Source organism: Halichoeres trimaculatus, unplaced genomic scaffold (assembly GCF_033239565.1).
Source record: "Halichoeres trimaculatus isolate MK-OKI-2021-1 unplaced genomic scaffold, fHalTri1.1 fHalTri1_scaffold_9, whole genome shotgun sequence".
Lineage (NCBI taxonomy): Eukaryota > Metazoa > Chordata > Actinopteri > Labriformes > Labridae > Halichoeres > Halichoeres trimaculatus.
The window spans coordinates 14,608,992-14,626,029 of record NW_027437188.1 but is presented as its reverse complement, the minus strand read 5'-3'; the positions used below and the strand labels follow the sequence as shown (position 1 = coordinate 14,626,029).

General features: G+C 41.2%; 1 protein-coding gene across 2 annotated transcripts; it reads right to left on the bottom strand.

Annotated features, from left to right (window-relative positions):
- Positions 1-751: 751 nt before the first annotated feature.
- On the bottom strand, positions 752-17,038 carry egln2 (egl-9 family hypoxia-inducible factor 2). 2 transcript variants are annotated; one of them, XM_074679191.1, is made up of 6 exons: positions 16,684-17,038; positions 14,715-16,186; positions 4,558-4,677; positions 4,325-4,461; positions 3,285-3,352; positions 752-3,165 (listed from the first exon to the last, which is right to left on the bottom strand). In XM_074679191.1, exons 2-6 carry the CDS (start codon positions 15,966-15,968, stop codon positions 3,113-3,115), a joined length of 1,632 nt encoding a protein of 543 aa, XP_074535292.1. In that variant the 5' UTR covers positions 15,969-16,186; positions 16,684-17,038; the 3' UTR covers positions 752-3,112. The 2 variants fall into 2 exon arrangements, with proteins under 2 accessions (XP_074535292.1, XP_074535293.1); XM_074679192.1 differs by lacking the exon at positions 16,684-17,038 and adding an exon at positions 16,374-16,637.

Here is a 17,038-nt window from a genome sequence, read left to right as displayed (position 1 = left end):
GTTGTAGTGTTAGTCAACCATTTTGGCTCAGCTCAGTGATACGGAGTAAAAAGTCCCATTGATGTTGTTCTTAATATCAACACACATGGAACGCCTCTTGTTCAGTGAGATTTCTTGTTAGGGATCAACTATTGTACGAGGACAAGAGTCTGCAACCTGCGGCTCTTTGACTCCTTTGTAGTGGCTTCTTGTAGCTTTAAAGAAAATATACCTGAAATAAGGTTTTTTTTTGTTTTTTGTTTTTTACAGAGGGTATTGATGATTAAAGACATTGGCTCTAGAAAAACATGCAACAATATTATGTCTTGCAATAAAGCCTGCTAGTGCTCTACTTCATCTCCTGCAACATCAACAGCCCACCAACTTCCCATGCCCCTGTGGCTAACCTTAAGTTTTACACCCCGATATGCAAACTAAATCTACGAAAGACAAAACTGGAAGAAAACAGGTATTTTTATTCTGTGGATGGAAATATTTGACTGCCAACGTGCTGGCTTGATACGCATGCTTGATATGTAGCAAGACAACAAACCAACCAAAATGTTTTGAAGTTTCAAAATTGTTTAGATTTTTTGCATTTATTTATTACCATTTCAACATTTTTTTAATTGCTGCAATTTTTTTTTTTTTTTTGCAATTTTCTGAAATTTCTTCTTTTTTTTAATATTTGCAATTTTTATGAAATTTTGAAAATTTATTACATTTCCTTTTATTAATTTTTGAATTCTAAAAATTTTCAACATTTTTGCAATTGTATTACATTTCATTTTTAATGTTTACATTTTTCAAATTTCAATTTTTTTAATTTTTTTTTGCAAATGTATTAAAACTTAAAAAAAAAAAAAAGAAGACATCACATGTACAATTTTATAAGTAAAAAAATAAAATACTTCTTAACTCGTAAAGATAATTATTCACTAGATTTTAACAATGTATAAAATTTCATACACTACTAGTCTTAATTGATGAACTAGATCAGGTGCCAACAACCTTTTTGAGACTGAGGGCTACCTTACAGGAAATGAGTGGTACAAAGGGCTACTTGTCTGACAAAACTATCTGAACAAGATTGCACAGATCACTTTTTAATAACAAGAATAAGAAGTGGTAGTACTATATGAAGAGACTGCTCACAGGTTAATGCCAATTATTTCTCAACTATAATTAATGATTTCCAGAAGAATGGCGGTAGTAGGGAGCTCCACTGTAATCGGTGCAGTTTTTTGGAGCATAACTCGCAGGCACCTTAAGTGGGTCTTGAGGGCACCACGTTGGTGACCCCTGAACTAGATTGTGCAGCTCAAGAATTATAAGGTTGCAGACCCCTGTACCAAGATATACATCTAGTATTTATTGTCATTGAAGCAGGGGAAACACTTTTAAAATCAAAATTTTATTAGATGTTTTAATGTTATTATTTACTTTCTGTTAAGTCTTCTTTCCCGAACAATGAAGACTTAGTGACTACAAAAACACAAAAACTGTCAAAGGTCCTGGTTTTCGAAGTTTTGCATTGTTCCTTCTTGTATTTAACTCAGATTGACTTCCTTACATAGAATTTATCTGTGTTTTCTCATTAAATCAACTTCAATTTCTGTTAGGAAAACAGGCAGACTTTAATTAAATACTTTAAAGTGGAAAAAAAGGAAATAGGCAAATAATTTCATTTGTTCTTTGTTTTAGTCTCTATTGCATTTGAATGACCACATTATCCACAGCGTAAAGGCATTAATCTACATTTTGAATTATAATTCTCCTATCATTCACATATGGCATTTCAAACAATAAAGTGCTTATTACAATAATCACCTCTTCAACCATTCTGAAATAACAGACAATACTTATTACCCTCTTTAAGACAGTGTCAGCTGTCACTTACAAGTGCACATTAACACACACTCAGTCCCACATGAGTAGGCAGAGGGGATCCTGCAGCTCACACACACTGTATGTTCAACTCTTCATACTGTAAGTCATGAATGCTGGGTATGTTTGTGTTCAGTATTTGCTTGGAAAGGTTAGTCCAACAGTTTTCATACTGATGTTACAAACTGATTGCCTCCAAGACAGGTAAGAGCTCTCTCTCACACACATACTTCAACACAAAAAGCACACACTCCTTTTCATCAAACCCTGTTTAGAAACACTGTCACTGGACATCTTGCCTCTTGTCTCATGTTTGTGTTGTGTGCCTTTAAAATCTATAAAGGCCACTCCACATCCAATTTGTAGGATGCTTTGTTGGCTCTTGGTGCACTTCCAAAAGTATTTCACACTTTGCAACTACAGAAAAAAAGAGAAGCAAGAAACAACCATGCTGGATATTTAATGCTGTTTACTCTGCATTTTTTTCCCCCTTATGTACAAATCTGTTAGTCTAAGCAGGATATTTTCACAAACTCTTACTTCACTTTCAGTCCTGTAGTTAGTGTGCTTTATGATGAAAGTCTACTGCAGATTTTCCCTCGCGCCGGTCATCACAGCTGAGGGTCATCTCAGATCTTTTTATTGATGCTGTCTCTTTCCTGTGCACAACTTTGTTTTTACCGACACACACTTTAGCCCACATCATGAGACAAGTAGACTTATGGGTTTTAGAGCAAAACCCTAGATTTGAAAGTGTCGACCCCTTCTCCCAGCATTAGTCCGCTGATTTATTAAATATGCTTCTTGTGTTTGAACTGAAAATGACACTTAACAATTGTTAGAAAGAAATCCCAACATCACTGAAAATTAACAGGCAAAACTGCAACAAAAATAAAACAGTTTGTTTCAGTTTTTTTGTCTTCATACATGATTCAGTGAAACATCAGATTTATTTTCTTCTTTGTCTTCTTTTTCCACCATGCTCTGTAATCTGTGTGATTCCTCTGCTACACAATTTAGTCCGTTGTGCTCTCTGTTCACCAATGTCTTCCATCAGCAGCCCAATCACTTGGCAAGAAATCACGACATCCCAGCCCATGGCATGACTCTGAGAGCTGAATCTGCAGATGTGCCATGAAGCAAGGACCAGCAGTTTAATGTGTCTCCCTTTATGATCATGATGTCCGTTTGCACTTTTTGGAAGGCACGTAATACTTTTAGACACTCTCCAGTGATTACACGTGTATTATGTCCCGCTGTTTTGAGTGACAGGCACTTGAACACCTTTCTGTCCTGTTGCTATGGGCACAAGCAAAAGAGAAAGAGCCTGTTAGTCATACACATCGAGCAATGCCAGATAAAACCAAAAGTGACACAGTTCAAAAATCAGTGAGGCAGATTTAACTGAGGACTCTTACCCAGTCTGTATTTCTCTTTAGCTTCAGCTCTCTCTTTGGCATCAAAGTACCAGACAGTGATGGCATAGCTACAAGACACGGACAAAGAGATGTTAGTAACACCCTGACACCTTTTCTGTATGTGTATGATATACACTGCAAGTATAAGCAGAACAAGTCCATGACAGGGCGGTAAAAAGGCTGTGACATGGAAAATAAAGTCAACATAAAGACTTGAGTCGGAGTAAAAATCTAAGTTTGTTCTTTGTTTAATTGGTTAAAAGTTATTCTTTTTTTTTTGTATTTATTTTACACATAAATGAAGCTGATCAAGTATTTATGAAATATCACTGGTTAAACATGTTTCCCCTTTTATAATCAAACAACAACTGGAGAGAAATCTCTTTTGGCAGATAAACATAGGATCAGAGAAATGGCTCATCTCATATGTGAACAACAGACCGTCCAGGATAGTGGAGGGTTAATTTCCTCCGTTTTAAGCCTCTCCTGTGGGGCTGTGTTGTTTATTCCTGTCTCTCATGTCTGTGCCTCTCCAGCACGAGTCCTGCAATCGAACCTTCCTCCCCCTCCCTCCTCTGACCGACCCCCTCAGGAAACACATACTTCCTGCCTCCAGCTCCACCTCGCCCCCCAGCAGGCAAACAGAGACGAGATGAGGGGAGCGCATTTCATGTTTTCTGAATGAACATAACTATTTGGTGCTTGAGTGTAAATGACTGTATGTGTGCAAGGATTAACAAGAGTGGTGGTGTAATAAAGGGTCTATCTCACGTGAACATCAAAGACAGTTGTACAGGTGTGGTTTTCTTTTTTCTGTTTTCTACCCAGGGTCATTTCTTTTATATCTGACTTAAACTCTGAGAAAACAAACAACTCTGAAAAAGTTCTGAACAAAAAGTGTACAGGAGAGTTAAGTAAAGTAAATGTAACAAAAGACATCCCTCCGAACATGCACACTGATGCATTGGGTTATGTCTGGTTTTGTACTCAAACCTCGGCAGTTCTGCACATACAACAAGCATGTTTTTGAAATTACTGACCGAGTGGCGTAGGCTGGCTTGACTTCGTGTGGGTTCCTGCGGTCAGACCAGAAGATGAGCAGCCGGTCAAACAGAGGCTCGATGTTGGCTACCACATTTTTACCTTCAGGGTAGATTTGAAGCAGCCCTCCTTTTCTCTAAAAACACAGGCCGACAAAAAGGGAAGATTCATATTTAAGTGTCTACACAAGGTGTTTTTCAGAATTGAACACATTTTCATGTCATTCATGTACCTTCACATCCCAATTTTTGTTGAGATAGTAGATACAGGTAATGCAGCGTCCATCACCGTTAGGGTTGTCAACATGTCGGACGTACCCTGCCCCATTACCTGGGTAACAGGCGACCATGGCCTGAAACAGAAGAAACAGGATATTTAGTTTGCATTTGAGTCCGTCTAACACTGTGGAAGTAACATTTTATATAACCCTTAGAAAAAAAGTTTCAGTTTTAAAATTATTTTCAGATGTTAGACAAAGAGAATCTTTTTTTCCCCTCAGGTGAGCTGGCTGTCATAGGGAGGATCTTTAAGTCATTACTTAGTGGAGTTAAAGTGGTCAATAAGCACTTGAATTTTCAGTCACTTGTGAAACAAATGGCTCTGACATGGAGCAGAGAAATGTGCCAGAGTTCATCTCCTGTTCTCTGTTTCACAAAAACCTGCAGATACAGTATCCAGGTTCAAACAATGGATAGTTGTGCTGGTGTTTCCCCTGTTTGACATCTTTGCTTGGAGGGTTGTGAGGCAGAAGGCCTGCTCTCCCTAAGGACTCCAAAGGGACCTGAGACCTGCACCAAGCTCTTCAGTTAACCCACATTAAAAACCTGGGCAACAAACTGGGTGAAAATGAACTTTTCTTGTGTCACTTTAGAATATACGTCTGAGGCACTGATATGCTCTGGTTTGAGTCCAGAGTTGTGTGGATGGTTTTTCAAACTGTCTCCCTAATCTGCAGAATAGATCTTTACAGCTGATTTGAACACAGACTGACAGCAGTCTTTATCCTGAGAGATCAGGATACTAGGTGTGATGTCAGCTGACAGCATGGTGAATAAAAACTGTTATCCCTTCTGCCTGACTACAATGGAAGATACTGTCTCAGTCCTGATGTATGACACTCTAAAACAGAAAGAAAACGTTGCAGCAACACTTCAGCTTGATACTGGGATACTATCTTTCATGACTAACAGGCTCTGTCTCGCTTCAGTATTGACCGAACTTTACGACACATCTTTCATGGCGCGAGAGGCTGAACCCCAAGGAAATCAAACAGCCTTATAAATTTTAGACAAGACGAACACACTTGTCCTTGTGATGTTTCTGAAACTTATGTGGTGGTAGGTTTTGTGGGCCAGAGATTCTGGGAGAACACAGGTTTCCTTCCTCCATCTCTTGTGGTGTTTCCCTGCTCTCTTACAGCTCACTGCACCGGTTGAATGCGCGTGTGTGTGACACTGTTAAGCTGTCATTGTCAGCTCTTATTACTGACCAACGCTCCCAGTCAGAGCTCATTAACCTTCAGACCTTTTGCTCTGGGCTCCAAGTGACAAATAGACCTGCTGTGTCTGAATAAATGTAATAGAGAAAAAAAAAGAAATGTGTGTATGAGCATAGAGATCATTAGAAACATTAACGTAATCCAAATGTGATTTGGGGGTAATCTGTTTGGACTGATCTGTTTTGAAAATGATGAAGTCACAAGGATTGTCAAACAGTCTTATGCTGTTCCTTTCCATTCTTCCTCTGCTATCTGGGTTTTTAAATTTCTACATCTCAGGAAAATTAAAAAATGACAAAATTCTCTTCGACAAGAATTGAACAACTTTTTGCCTTGTATGTAAACTTGGTATGTGTTTCTGTGTTTCAGAAAGTTCAACAGTTTTGTAGCCATTTCAAATCCAGGTATTGTATTCAAAGGCACAAATGTTCCAACTAAACAAGCTCCTTTTGACACTTAAGCTGCGTTTCCACCAAGCAGTTCAGGTTGGTTCAGTACGGTTTGGGACGGTTTGGTACAGTTAAGCCTGATCCTGTTTGCGTTTCCACAGCGAACTGTGCCCTCTCGTGGTAGGCGGTGTGAAAGCCAGATGCCGCAGCTGTTAAACAATAGCATGACGCCGTAGCAGCTTACCCCGCTAATAAATCCAACAAACAAAGATCACAGATGGAAGACATGCAGCATTTCGTCCTCTCTGTGATTGGCATGTAGCTCTCTGTTACAAAGTGCAATCAAGCTTTGTTTCAGAGAAGTCTGTGTGCCGCCAAGAGAAATGCAGCCGCTGTCGGGGTAAGTGACGATTCTTTTGACCAATCAACAGTCTGCAGTGTGTTGCTCCACCTTCCGAGAGCGTGTCGGTTCACTCTGGCACTCATACGGAAGGGTCCAAAAAAGTAGGATGGCTCGTCTTCAGGTGTGGTAAAGGCCTCTTGAAACCTTAAGGCTTATCAATCACTTCCCTGACGCTTTAACCCCAAATTTTGCACTCTAAACTCGAGCTATGGGAGAATGCACATCGCCACAAAGTTCAGCCATAATGAAAAAACTCATATATTCAATATTTTTGAGCCAATAACTGCTCAAGAGCGGCCCTTAGGTGAGGAAAACATCAGTTGCGCCACCTACTTTAAGCTACATGACTGAATTTTTTTGTGCAAAACTATAATTTCCAGACCTACAAAAAGTCTCTTATCGCCAAGGTGAAATACAAACAGGAAGTTCATAAATTTGAGCAAAATCTTGGTTTTTGACAATTTAAAGGGTACATATTTGAACTAGCTACTCCCACTTTTTTTCTCTTTAAATTTAAAATGTGTATACTTGACACACTGACAATGAAAACTTGTCAAAGGATTTTAAACCAAAGTTGACCCTTTTTTTTGGCAGCATGCAAACCTTAATAACACTAATGTACAACATTAGATCCAGACCAAAATACACACATGCTTAGTGTCTCAGCTCTTATATGTCTATATGTTTTTTTTTTTTTTTTACCGTAATCTACAGCACCCCCTACTATCAGCAGGAAGTCATCTGTTTTAATCTGTGATTAAAAGCTCCTTCCTTTTTTTACATAGTATTTTCAATTATGCTCAGAAATGTCTTTCAAGCCTTCAAAAAGCATCACTCAACAGGCCATGTCCTGTAGTTTAGGTGTGCGTCAATGGCGCTGCATCAAACTCTGATGTCTCGCCACAAACCTACAAATAAGGTGCTTTCTGCTTCATATTTCACATACATGATCACGGTCTAACTCTCAACACATCTGTATACTCACTTCTCTGTTGTTGCTATAGCGCAACCCTCTGGAAATACAGGAAAGTATCTTTCACATACATAATCTTATCTTTACCAAATTGAACATAAATGATCACAGTCTCAATCTGGACTCATATCATAAGTCACAGCAAAAGCTAGTGGTCAAACACGGTACTGCATCTTATCGTATGTTTGAAATTACCCATGTGCGATTAGTGTAGGGGTGAGAGCTCATCTACATACATGGATTTTTGCTGGGGGTAGATCTTGCTGCACACATGATGGCTGCAACATGCCCTGACAGACGGGCGAAAGCAAGGGCCTGCTTGTTGCTACTTGTGGCTTTAATTCTGATTGGCTTTAGAGAGATACAATTAACACAGACCTTTTTTTGGCTTAGTGCAAAATCATGCTGGACTCAGTCAGACCTGTCTCTAGCATATGCACTGCTCCAAGTAAAATGAGCTGAGCTGAGGAGGTTTTTAAGACTGCTCATCGAGGGTTTTTCATCACTTTGGCATTTCAGAAGGAAAACCAATGAGTAATATGGTAGGTTGGTAGGCAGGTATGCTGGTACTTGTACCAATTTGATAATACCTGATGTCCTGTATGGTAACTGTAGATGCTCTTTTTGGTCACATTAACCTTTTTTTTTTAATCAAAAATACAGGTGCCCATGCTCATTTTCTTTACAATTATAAATAAATCTTTTTTATTGATGAAGTTTTCATAACCCCTGCACCACCATGGACCCCTATTTCCTACCCTGGTCTTTTGAATTAAATTAGCTAAAGCTACAAAAAGTGAAAAGCCGCTTTCATTAAACTATTTAAGTGTTGATTTAGTCTCAGCTCATGTAAGACTGAGAGTAACAGTTTGGGTTCGCACACGTATTTCCCAGCAAACATGCTATTTCAAACTGCTGGTTAACAGGGGTAATACACCACAATTAACATGAAATAGGTCACAGTAGACATTTCAGCCTAGGCCTGCTGCGTTTTTGTTACAACTGTGAGCTAAAGCCAATCCCTGATATCTAAATGAAATTGTCGATTCATCCCATGTTGTCATACACAACCTTGTTTCTTCTGTCAGTGACTTATACATAGAAAATGTTCAGTCACACTGCATGACATGGCACGTCTAGATTCTATCGGCATCTTCTGTCTTACTCACCCATCAATGCAATCTGTGCCCACAGTAAGCTGAATTTAAATAGTCACCCACATCCTGCACCCTCATTAATGGGCTGGAGTCAGCAGGAGGCAGAAACTCGTGCTGCAAAAGGTGACGGCTGCACGGACAAAGACTGAAGAACAGGCTGTTCTAGACAAGAACAAAAATAAACTCCAATCCTGCGTGCATATTCTGATAAGAGCAATGATGGTGTAGAGAGGGGCTAGGAGGGAGGAGGGGCTAGATAAGCATGCGCAAATACCGCCATTACTGCTTGTGAAGGGGAAAGGGTGAAAGGAAGAACGTGCTTCTTCTTTGGTGAAGGAATCAAAGTGTTACATGATTATGAATTTCATGTTTCTTAAACTTGCTCTCAGTATGGAATCACAGATCTAGTGGTCACAAGCTATATACTGTTTATGATGAAATGCTGTATACTGCACCAAAAAGTCACAACTAAGGAGAGTGGTCTCTGGCTGCGCCAAGGTGCCCTCTTGAGTGCTCTGTAAGGATTGAGCTAAGGAGTTACAGCATTCATCTATTTTCCATACCGTTCATCCTGTTCAGGGTCACAGATGGCTGGAGCCTATCCCAGCTGTCTTAAGGCGAGAGGCGGGGTACACCCTGGACTGGTTGCCAGTCAATCACAGGGCTGACACGTAGAGACAGACAACCTTTCACACGCACACTCACACCTATCAATTGAGAGTGACCAATTCCCCTGATAAGCATGTTTTGGACCATGGGAGGAAGTTGGAGTACCTTGAGTGAACAGGGGAGAACATGCAAACTCTGCATGGAAAGGAAATTGAACCTATGACTTTCTTGCTGTCAGGCTACAGTGCTAACCAATGCATCACTGTGCAGCTATGATACAGCAGTCAATTTTTGGAAAAAACTTGGTCAATGTAAAAATAGGAGACATATCTCTCATCTTAGTAACAACGCAACATTCTTTGTTTCAATACTACCAGATAACTTCACATTACAGGGTTTCTGTTTATGTCTAATTTACTGTCTGAACTGAGCTTCTTCTTTTCAACTGGACATGGTAGTAATTGTATTTAAGGACAAGCCACAACCAAAACAACAACTCAGCATGTCCAAGTTAGGAAAAAAGAAAGAAGGAAATCTGATATACAGTATGTTTTGTTAAATGAAATGTGATTCATATATATATAAACTATTATGAAAATGCAAACGCAGGTGTCATTATAGTTCAAAAAGTCTCTCTTTTGTTGCCTTAGTATATAATCACACATTTAGGTCTATGAGTCACTAAGGATGACTCGGGTCTTGCAATCTCTGGGAGCTGCTACAAGTTGAGTCACTGACCATCGAGCCATTTTGCTCCATTTCCACAGATGATTACTTGCTGGCACCCCGGGACAAAGGGCGTGACATAAATCATGATCAGATGATATTAATAGCTGCTTCCAGATTGAATTTGAGAAAAGTGAAGGAGATAGAAGTCAGGGGGGCTTAACTGAGTTACAATGAGCTGATTTGACGCTCCCAGTTCATATCTCTGCTCTACTTCCTGACTCATATCAAGGCCCATTAATCAGCCAGGTTACCCCTTCATATCTGCTTCTGCGCCTGGAAACGTTTGAACATACTTCATGGCACCCTTTGTAAATTTACAATGGCACAAAAATATGGGAAAAGAGTTTACGAGTCATGTCAGCATTGCTATGGCCCCAAGTGTGTATAATTGTGTATGTTTGAATGGGTCACCACTGGATGTTAGCATGGAGAAGAGCTGTGTGTGTTCTTCTCTGGGATTAAGTTTATGATTTTAAGCTGTGTGCTTAGTCAATAATGCTTTACATGATGCACACACTGTTAATGTGCTCTGAAACATACCAACAGCAAACCACAAGTATTAAAGAACAAAATGATCTTTCATATATGTACGGTGGTCGGTAGATGTCAGACAATTTGCAAAGGCCAGAACACAAATGCTAACATAACAACACGATGGAAATATAGCCACAATGGTAGTTAAAAGATGCAAGTTATCCCAACGGACACAGAAAAGTTACAAAAGAAAGTCAATGATTGTTTTCTTTAAAACTTTAGCTACAATAAGAATACCTTTACAGGAGTGTCACCTTGTGATATTCTCCATGGTACTTATACTACTATACGAAAAACAATCATTAATTTACTTTCACAACTCTTCTGTGTCCTTAACTTCAGTTTTGGCTGTACTTCCATTTTGTTGTGGCTTTAGCATAGAGCTGAAACGATTCCTCGAATGATTCGAGGTACTCGATTACAAAAATATACTTGGGTAATTTTCCCCGCCTCGAGGAATCGTTTAATTTAAAAAAGATCAAAGAGTGGTATTTCAATTAGAGCTGAGGCCATATAAAGAGAGTTTTCAGACCCCTCAACTACCTCTTATACAAAATAGTAACTGGCAACAAATCTAGCTTCTTTTCTGGAGTTTGGAGACTAATGGGTCAGTCTACGAAACAGGTGCCATTTGGGTCCACAACATTTGTTGAGATATACAAGGCACAAAAAATGTGTCGAAGTATGTTTGCAAATTTTGGAGCTACCAAAGCAAGTGCTCTTCTTGACATGCTGTATCAGAAAATTCTATTTCTTAAAGAGAAAAATTTTCATTTGAAAAATAGCTGCTCTTTAACTAAACAAAAATGTATTTTATCCAATTACTCGATTAATCGATGGGATTTTCAGTAGAATACTCGAATACTAAAATATTCGATAGCTGCAGCCCTACTTTAGCATTAGTGTTTTTTCATTTGCATATGCATTGCTGGGTTTGGAAATTGGCTCGTCACCTATGGGCCACCGTACAAATAGGAAATTAATGACACAAAGCAATTTCCTTTGACTTATTCTTGCATTTTGGAGGTAGAATTGTATCTCAGGTAAGCAACTCACCAGTTTTCCTCAACTATTTTAGATAACACCTTAAAATTGCAACCCCACGAATAAATGCAGCTTAAAGTCGTCTCATGCTAAAATAAAATAAAAAGGCTTAAAAAAGCTTAAAAAAACAATAATCAGTTTCCTCTCATACGTGTCAGGTTTTTTTTTCAGAACATCTGCATGATACAGGACCCAAACATTCTCCAGTTTTGATAACTGACCAGTTTTTTCATTTAATGCCTGTTATCCAGACTAGCAAAATTTTTAAAATGAACTTGAAAAGACCAGTCCCCTTATTAATTTACAACATAACATCAACAAAAATGAATGCACCCTTCTTACTTTGGTGAAAAAAAAAAACATTGACTGATATAACTTCACACACTGATGCAGCGCCGTTGCTGTTGCATCAGACTGCTTTACAGACAACAAGAGCGATAATGCAGCATGCATGATGAAGAGAATGAGTTAAAAACTCAGATCTGTCTTCCTCTCCACTCATCTCTGCAAACAAGCTAGCTGTTAGCTCTGCATCTGCCCTGTGCGTGTGAGCAGATGACGTCTCGCTCCTCCCTGCACGATGGCACTGCTGAGCTAGAGGAGGGGCATCTGAGGACACACTGCAGCAGCAGACACTCACATCACACGGATGCTTCTGCTGCATCACCTCATCTCACTTTCTATCCTCCCACTCAACACACGCTCCCTTACAGTCTCTCCCTTTTTCCCCCTCACGTGTCTCCTGAAAACTAAATCCCCCCCTCTCTAAACCTTCACTGTGTTAGCCGCGTTACTGTTTCATTGTCAACACTGTGATCCTTTCATATTATACATCTCACAGGCTGCAGAACATGACTTCTGCTGACTAACAGAGTCAGGGCACAGTGATATTATTTCAAGCACTGCCGGCCTCTCTATCTCTTTCATACAAAGCGCAAAGCCCTGCTCTGTATTGGACTGTTACCAAGGTAACGACAAGGAAATATTTTGTCCGAGTACTGAACAAGAGGGTTGATAAGATGAAAGAGAAACAGGGGATGGGCAAAGGAGGTAAGAATTTAAACAAAAGATAGAAAGTGGAAAGAAAACTGGGGAGAGTTTAAAAAAATGAGGTTGCAAGGAAAAATGTCACTAAACAAAGAGAAGGACGGGAAATACGCAAAGACCTTTCATTCTCACTGCACTCCTCCCTGATCACTTCCCTTATCTGTAATGTGCACCCCATCATTGTATCTACCACTGTCTCCTCCTTAGTAACACCCTGTGAAGACCTTTTTTTTTTCCTGTGCAGCGCTGAACTTTCTATTTTATCTGCTAAAAGGGCCTGGGAACTGTCTAGATTACTTTGGAAGGCGTTCGTAATGAAAGTCCCCTCTAATGACAAAGTCTGGCAACTGCCTCTTTAAGCTATTTTCAAACACCTCATCTGTGCAACTTTAAGCGGTAAAATACAAAAACTCTGTCATTTCAGCATCTCCTGTTAAGAGATGGATTCTAGGTGAAAGCTTTAATATGTTTTTGATTCTTCTGATTAAATTTGCCTCTGACAAGACAGGAAGCTTGGTAGCTCGTAAATGTATATGGAGGTTCTGAGTGTGCAGAGGAAATGGCACGTCGACAAGTCAGTTCAATAGTTCCACTGCAGTCATTTCACTTTTCCGTTGTTGTTGTTTTTTCAGGGTCATTTTTGCACAAAGTGGGCTTGATGCTATCCTGAAAGCAGCTCAGTAGGACGACATGAAAAAGAGAAAGTCTTAGCCTTTTAAACTCTACCTCAAGCCAGTACATAAAAAATAAAACATGGGAACAAGGGGCTGCTGCACAGACATGGTTAAAATGACACTTTTTTGTTTTAAGTTTGGCTGCTGTGCTGCAAAAAGGGCATTGAATGTACCTGTAAAAGGTTCACATTAAATTCTCATTAACAGCCGTTGTGATTAAGCCCAGGCTGCAAAAATAAGCCTTGGGTTTCCAGATTGCACAGAGTGATTTCCCCTCAATTTTTCCTATGTAAAGAAGGTAATGCAGCACCTAACTGAGAACATACTGTTACTGGAAATTTTACTGAGCCATCCTGTATTTACTTTCCACTTTGAGGAAGTTTGACACAAAGGCATACATAAAACTGTATAAACGAGTGCAAGAAGATGGATGAGGGTTATAGAACTTTCTAAGCAAATGCCTACACACCACCCACAGTGTACTCGGTAACAGTCTAGACTGGCATGCAATGATTAACTCACAGCTGATAGGAGAAGACACGTTGATCATTACACAATGTGGGTTTGCCTAAAAACGAATGTCAAGCGACCCTCTTTCCCATTAAAACTGAGACAGTTTTTTTTTCCCGCAAACAAAAGAAAAACTTGAGTTAAGATTGTAAAGTGTACAAATAGAGGTTAAAGAATTAACCAGACTTCATCCAGTGGAAGCTGATGACATTGCATGGCTCAGATAACCCACGTTTATGTCAAGAGGAATGAGGCTGGGAGTGTGTGTGTGTGTGTGTGTGTGTGTGGGGGGGGGGGGGGGGTATCTATCCTGCACAAAGCCATGGACATCATGTGCAGGACAGAGTGAGGACTGCCCGCTGGTACAGCTGTGGACTATAGTGATGAGAAATTAAAACAGTTACTGATAGTTCAGCTCTTAAGAGCTTTGTATAAAGAGATATGGTGCACGGCAAAGGAGCTATGTAGAAATAACTTGGGTTTTATCTGATCTGCAATGAAGGAAATAAAAAAAAGTGAAAGTCATGATAGAAAAGTCAACTTCAAAGGCAGAGAAACAGAGATGGTAGATCAGTTATCTCCACACAGAGTCCCCCATTGTGAGAATCAGTGGTATGAAGGCTGGGACAGGGACAAACTTAGTCACCCCTAAACCCCAGCACAAGGCCTGTGTAAGTGAGGAGGCTTAGCCCGCAGGTCCCCTTAACGAGCTCAAATATACCAGAATCAGAGCAGGGCTCAGGGAATTCTATTATTCTGCTGTGGTGCATCGACCAGTCTAAAACTGACCCTTCCCATCCTCACCATCCTCACCCCCCTCACCTTTGTGCGTCCATTGATGACACAGTCCCCCAGCTGTCCATTGGCAGCACTGTGCATGACCGCCTCATCGATGTGGGCCATCAGTGCCCCGATGCTCTTGCATCCAGGCTCCCGTCCCTCCACCCAAGCGATCTGGTCACCCCTGATGCTCCGAGATGGGATGTTCTTCTGGCTCACCAGCTGCCCACCCCGAAACTTTCCACTGCGGTTCAAGACCTCCACCTCCTCCAGGACCTTGTCCCCAAGCTGTAGGCCCAGAAAGTTGTCCTTCACACATATGCCATAGTATTTCATGCAGGGGACAATGTACTGGTGTGCTATGCGCTCTGCAGACCAGCCAGACTCAGAAGGAGATGGAGTTGGAATGCAGTTAGCCTCAATGGGCGAGGTCTGGATGGGGGTTGCAGGTGGACCCGGAGAGGCCACGATGTGTCCATTGTGCTGGTTAGTATGAGGGGCAGCAGGAGTAAATGGAGACTGAGGAGTGCCACAGTGCACACGATTAAAAGTCATTTGGCTGCTCTGGGAGCTGTTGGTGGTCAGTGGGGCGACAGTTCGAGCCGCTCTGGAGCTCTCCATAGATTTCTGAGTGACACTTCCATCAGTTAATCTTCTCCGCTTAAAGTCTGAGTCTCCTGAAGCAAAAACCAAATCCACAGAACTTCCTTTCCCTGACGACCCTGTGAGGACACCATTGACAGTTCCAAACCCCATGTCCCTGTTCTCACAGCCTCTTCTTTTCTGCTGCTGCACCTCCCTAGCTTTCAGGTTTCCGTTGATCCTCCTGACTGATAGAGGACACTTCTCATGAGCTGTCCTGTCCTCGTTCTCAGCCAGGCAGGCTCTGCTTGAGAAGGGGTACATGGGGTCGCCTGTTACCCCTGACATCGCATTCAAATGTGGTGGATAGTTTGGTGTGTGAGCCAAAACACCTGCATGACTCCCCTCCACGGTGGCAGATGGGGACACCACCCCGCCGTTGTAAAGGGGCACACCGGTTTTTGACTGCTTTGTGGGTGTTGTTATAGCAGGGGAGTCCGTCTGGGAGGCTAGACCTGCAAGTAACTCTGCGGCTGTTGGACTTCCAACTGGAGCTGTGCACAAGCCATTGAGCCCCATGTCTGCTCGATACGAGTGGTGAATGTCTGCTGGTCCAATAACGAGCTGCTTCCCCATCTCCAGTGAGGTTGATACAGCGACAGACTCGAGGGCAGAGCTTGGGTTTAAAAGGTCCGTATGTCCCAAGCTCTCCATTTCATCCCGTCATGTGCTGGGTGCGCACGTAGCTCAGGTCCTCGCTTCATTTTCTAGCTGCTTTCTCTGAGTGAGAGGATCTTTGTCACTGCTAGTAGAAGTTTCATATCCAAGTCCTCTTCGGTTGTCTCAAATTTCTCCCTGCAGTCTCACGTTATCGACCTCCACGGCGAATTAGCATATACATCTTAAAAACACGTTGAGGTTGTGTCGGGTAACTGTGGAAGGTAAAATGAGACTCAATTAGGTCCAATAATAGCACAGTGAAGACCGCTTTTCACAGAAAGCTGAAGCACATAAATCGTCTCTGTTTACGTTTACCAACACAGTTGGTACGTAAAGCGACGCATATAAAGCTTTAAAAAATAGAGGAAATGTGTAGGAGTAAAAGCTACCAAAACTCACTTTGACACGACGTGGTGAAAAATCTGACTCTGATAAACAAAACAATGCTTTTAGTTGAAAATATGCTTCTCAAATTAGCTCGTACTGCAGGACAACATCCATGATAACGCTTATATTCCTCTTTATTAGCTCCTGATTAACACAGCAGTCCAGCGACCGTTTCTCTCCTCAAGCGACCAATTTAGAAATTCTGTTGAAACACACATTAGGAGTGTATAATACAACTTAAATTCAGATTAAAGTGGAAAAAAAGACAAGTTAAAAAATGCTGTTCCTCAAGGAGAGTACACAGTACACAAGCAGCGCTTACCTACGGCAGCCTACAGCAATGCAAATCCTCAGTGAGCGTACGTGACAGGCTGAGAGTACGCATGTTATTTCCGGGATTGTCTTGCTCATGTGAGTGCGTCCCGTCCAATTTTCTTGTCGGTTATAAATAATTTGCTGCGTGCTGACTGCGACCAGCGACGCCTCTGACACACAAACTCAGCAGAGGACGGAGGGGTAAGCTCGCAGCCACATGAGGTCTCCTCAGTCACCTAAAAAGTGCTTTCCGTGCGTGTCGGCGAGCGCCCCTGCTCCAAATCTGCCTCCCCCAACCTCGGCTTCTCGTCCTCCTCCCACAGCCCGCTTTCTCTCCCTATCCACTCCCTTCTGTCATTGAC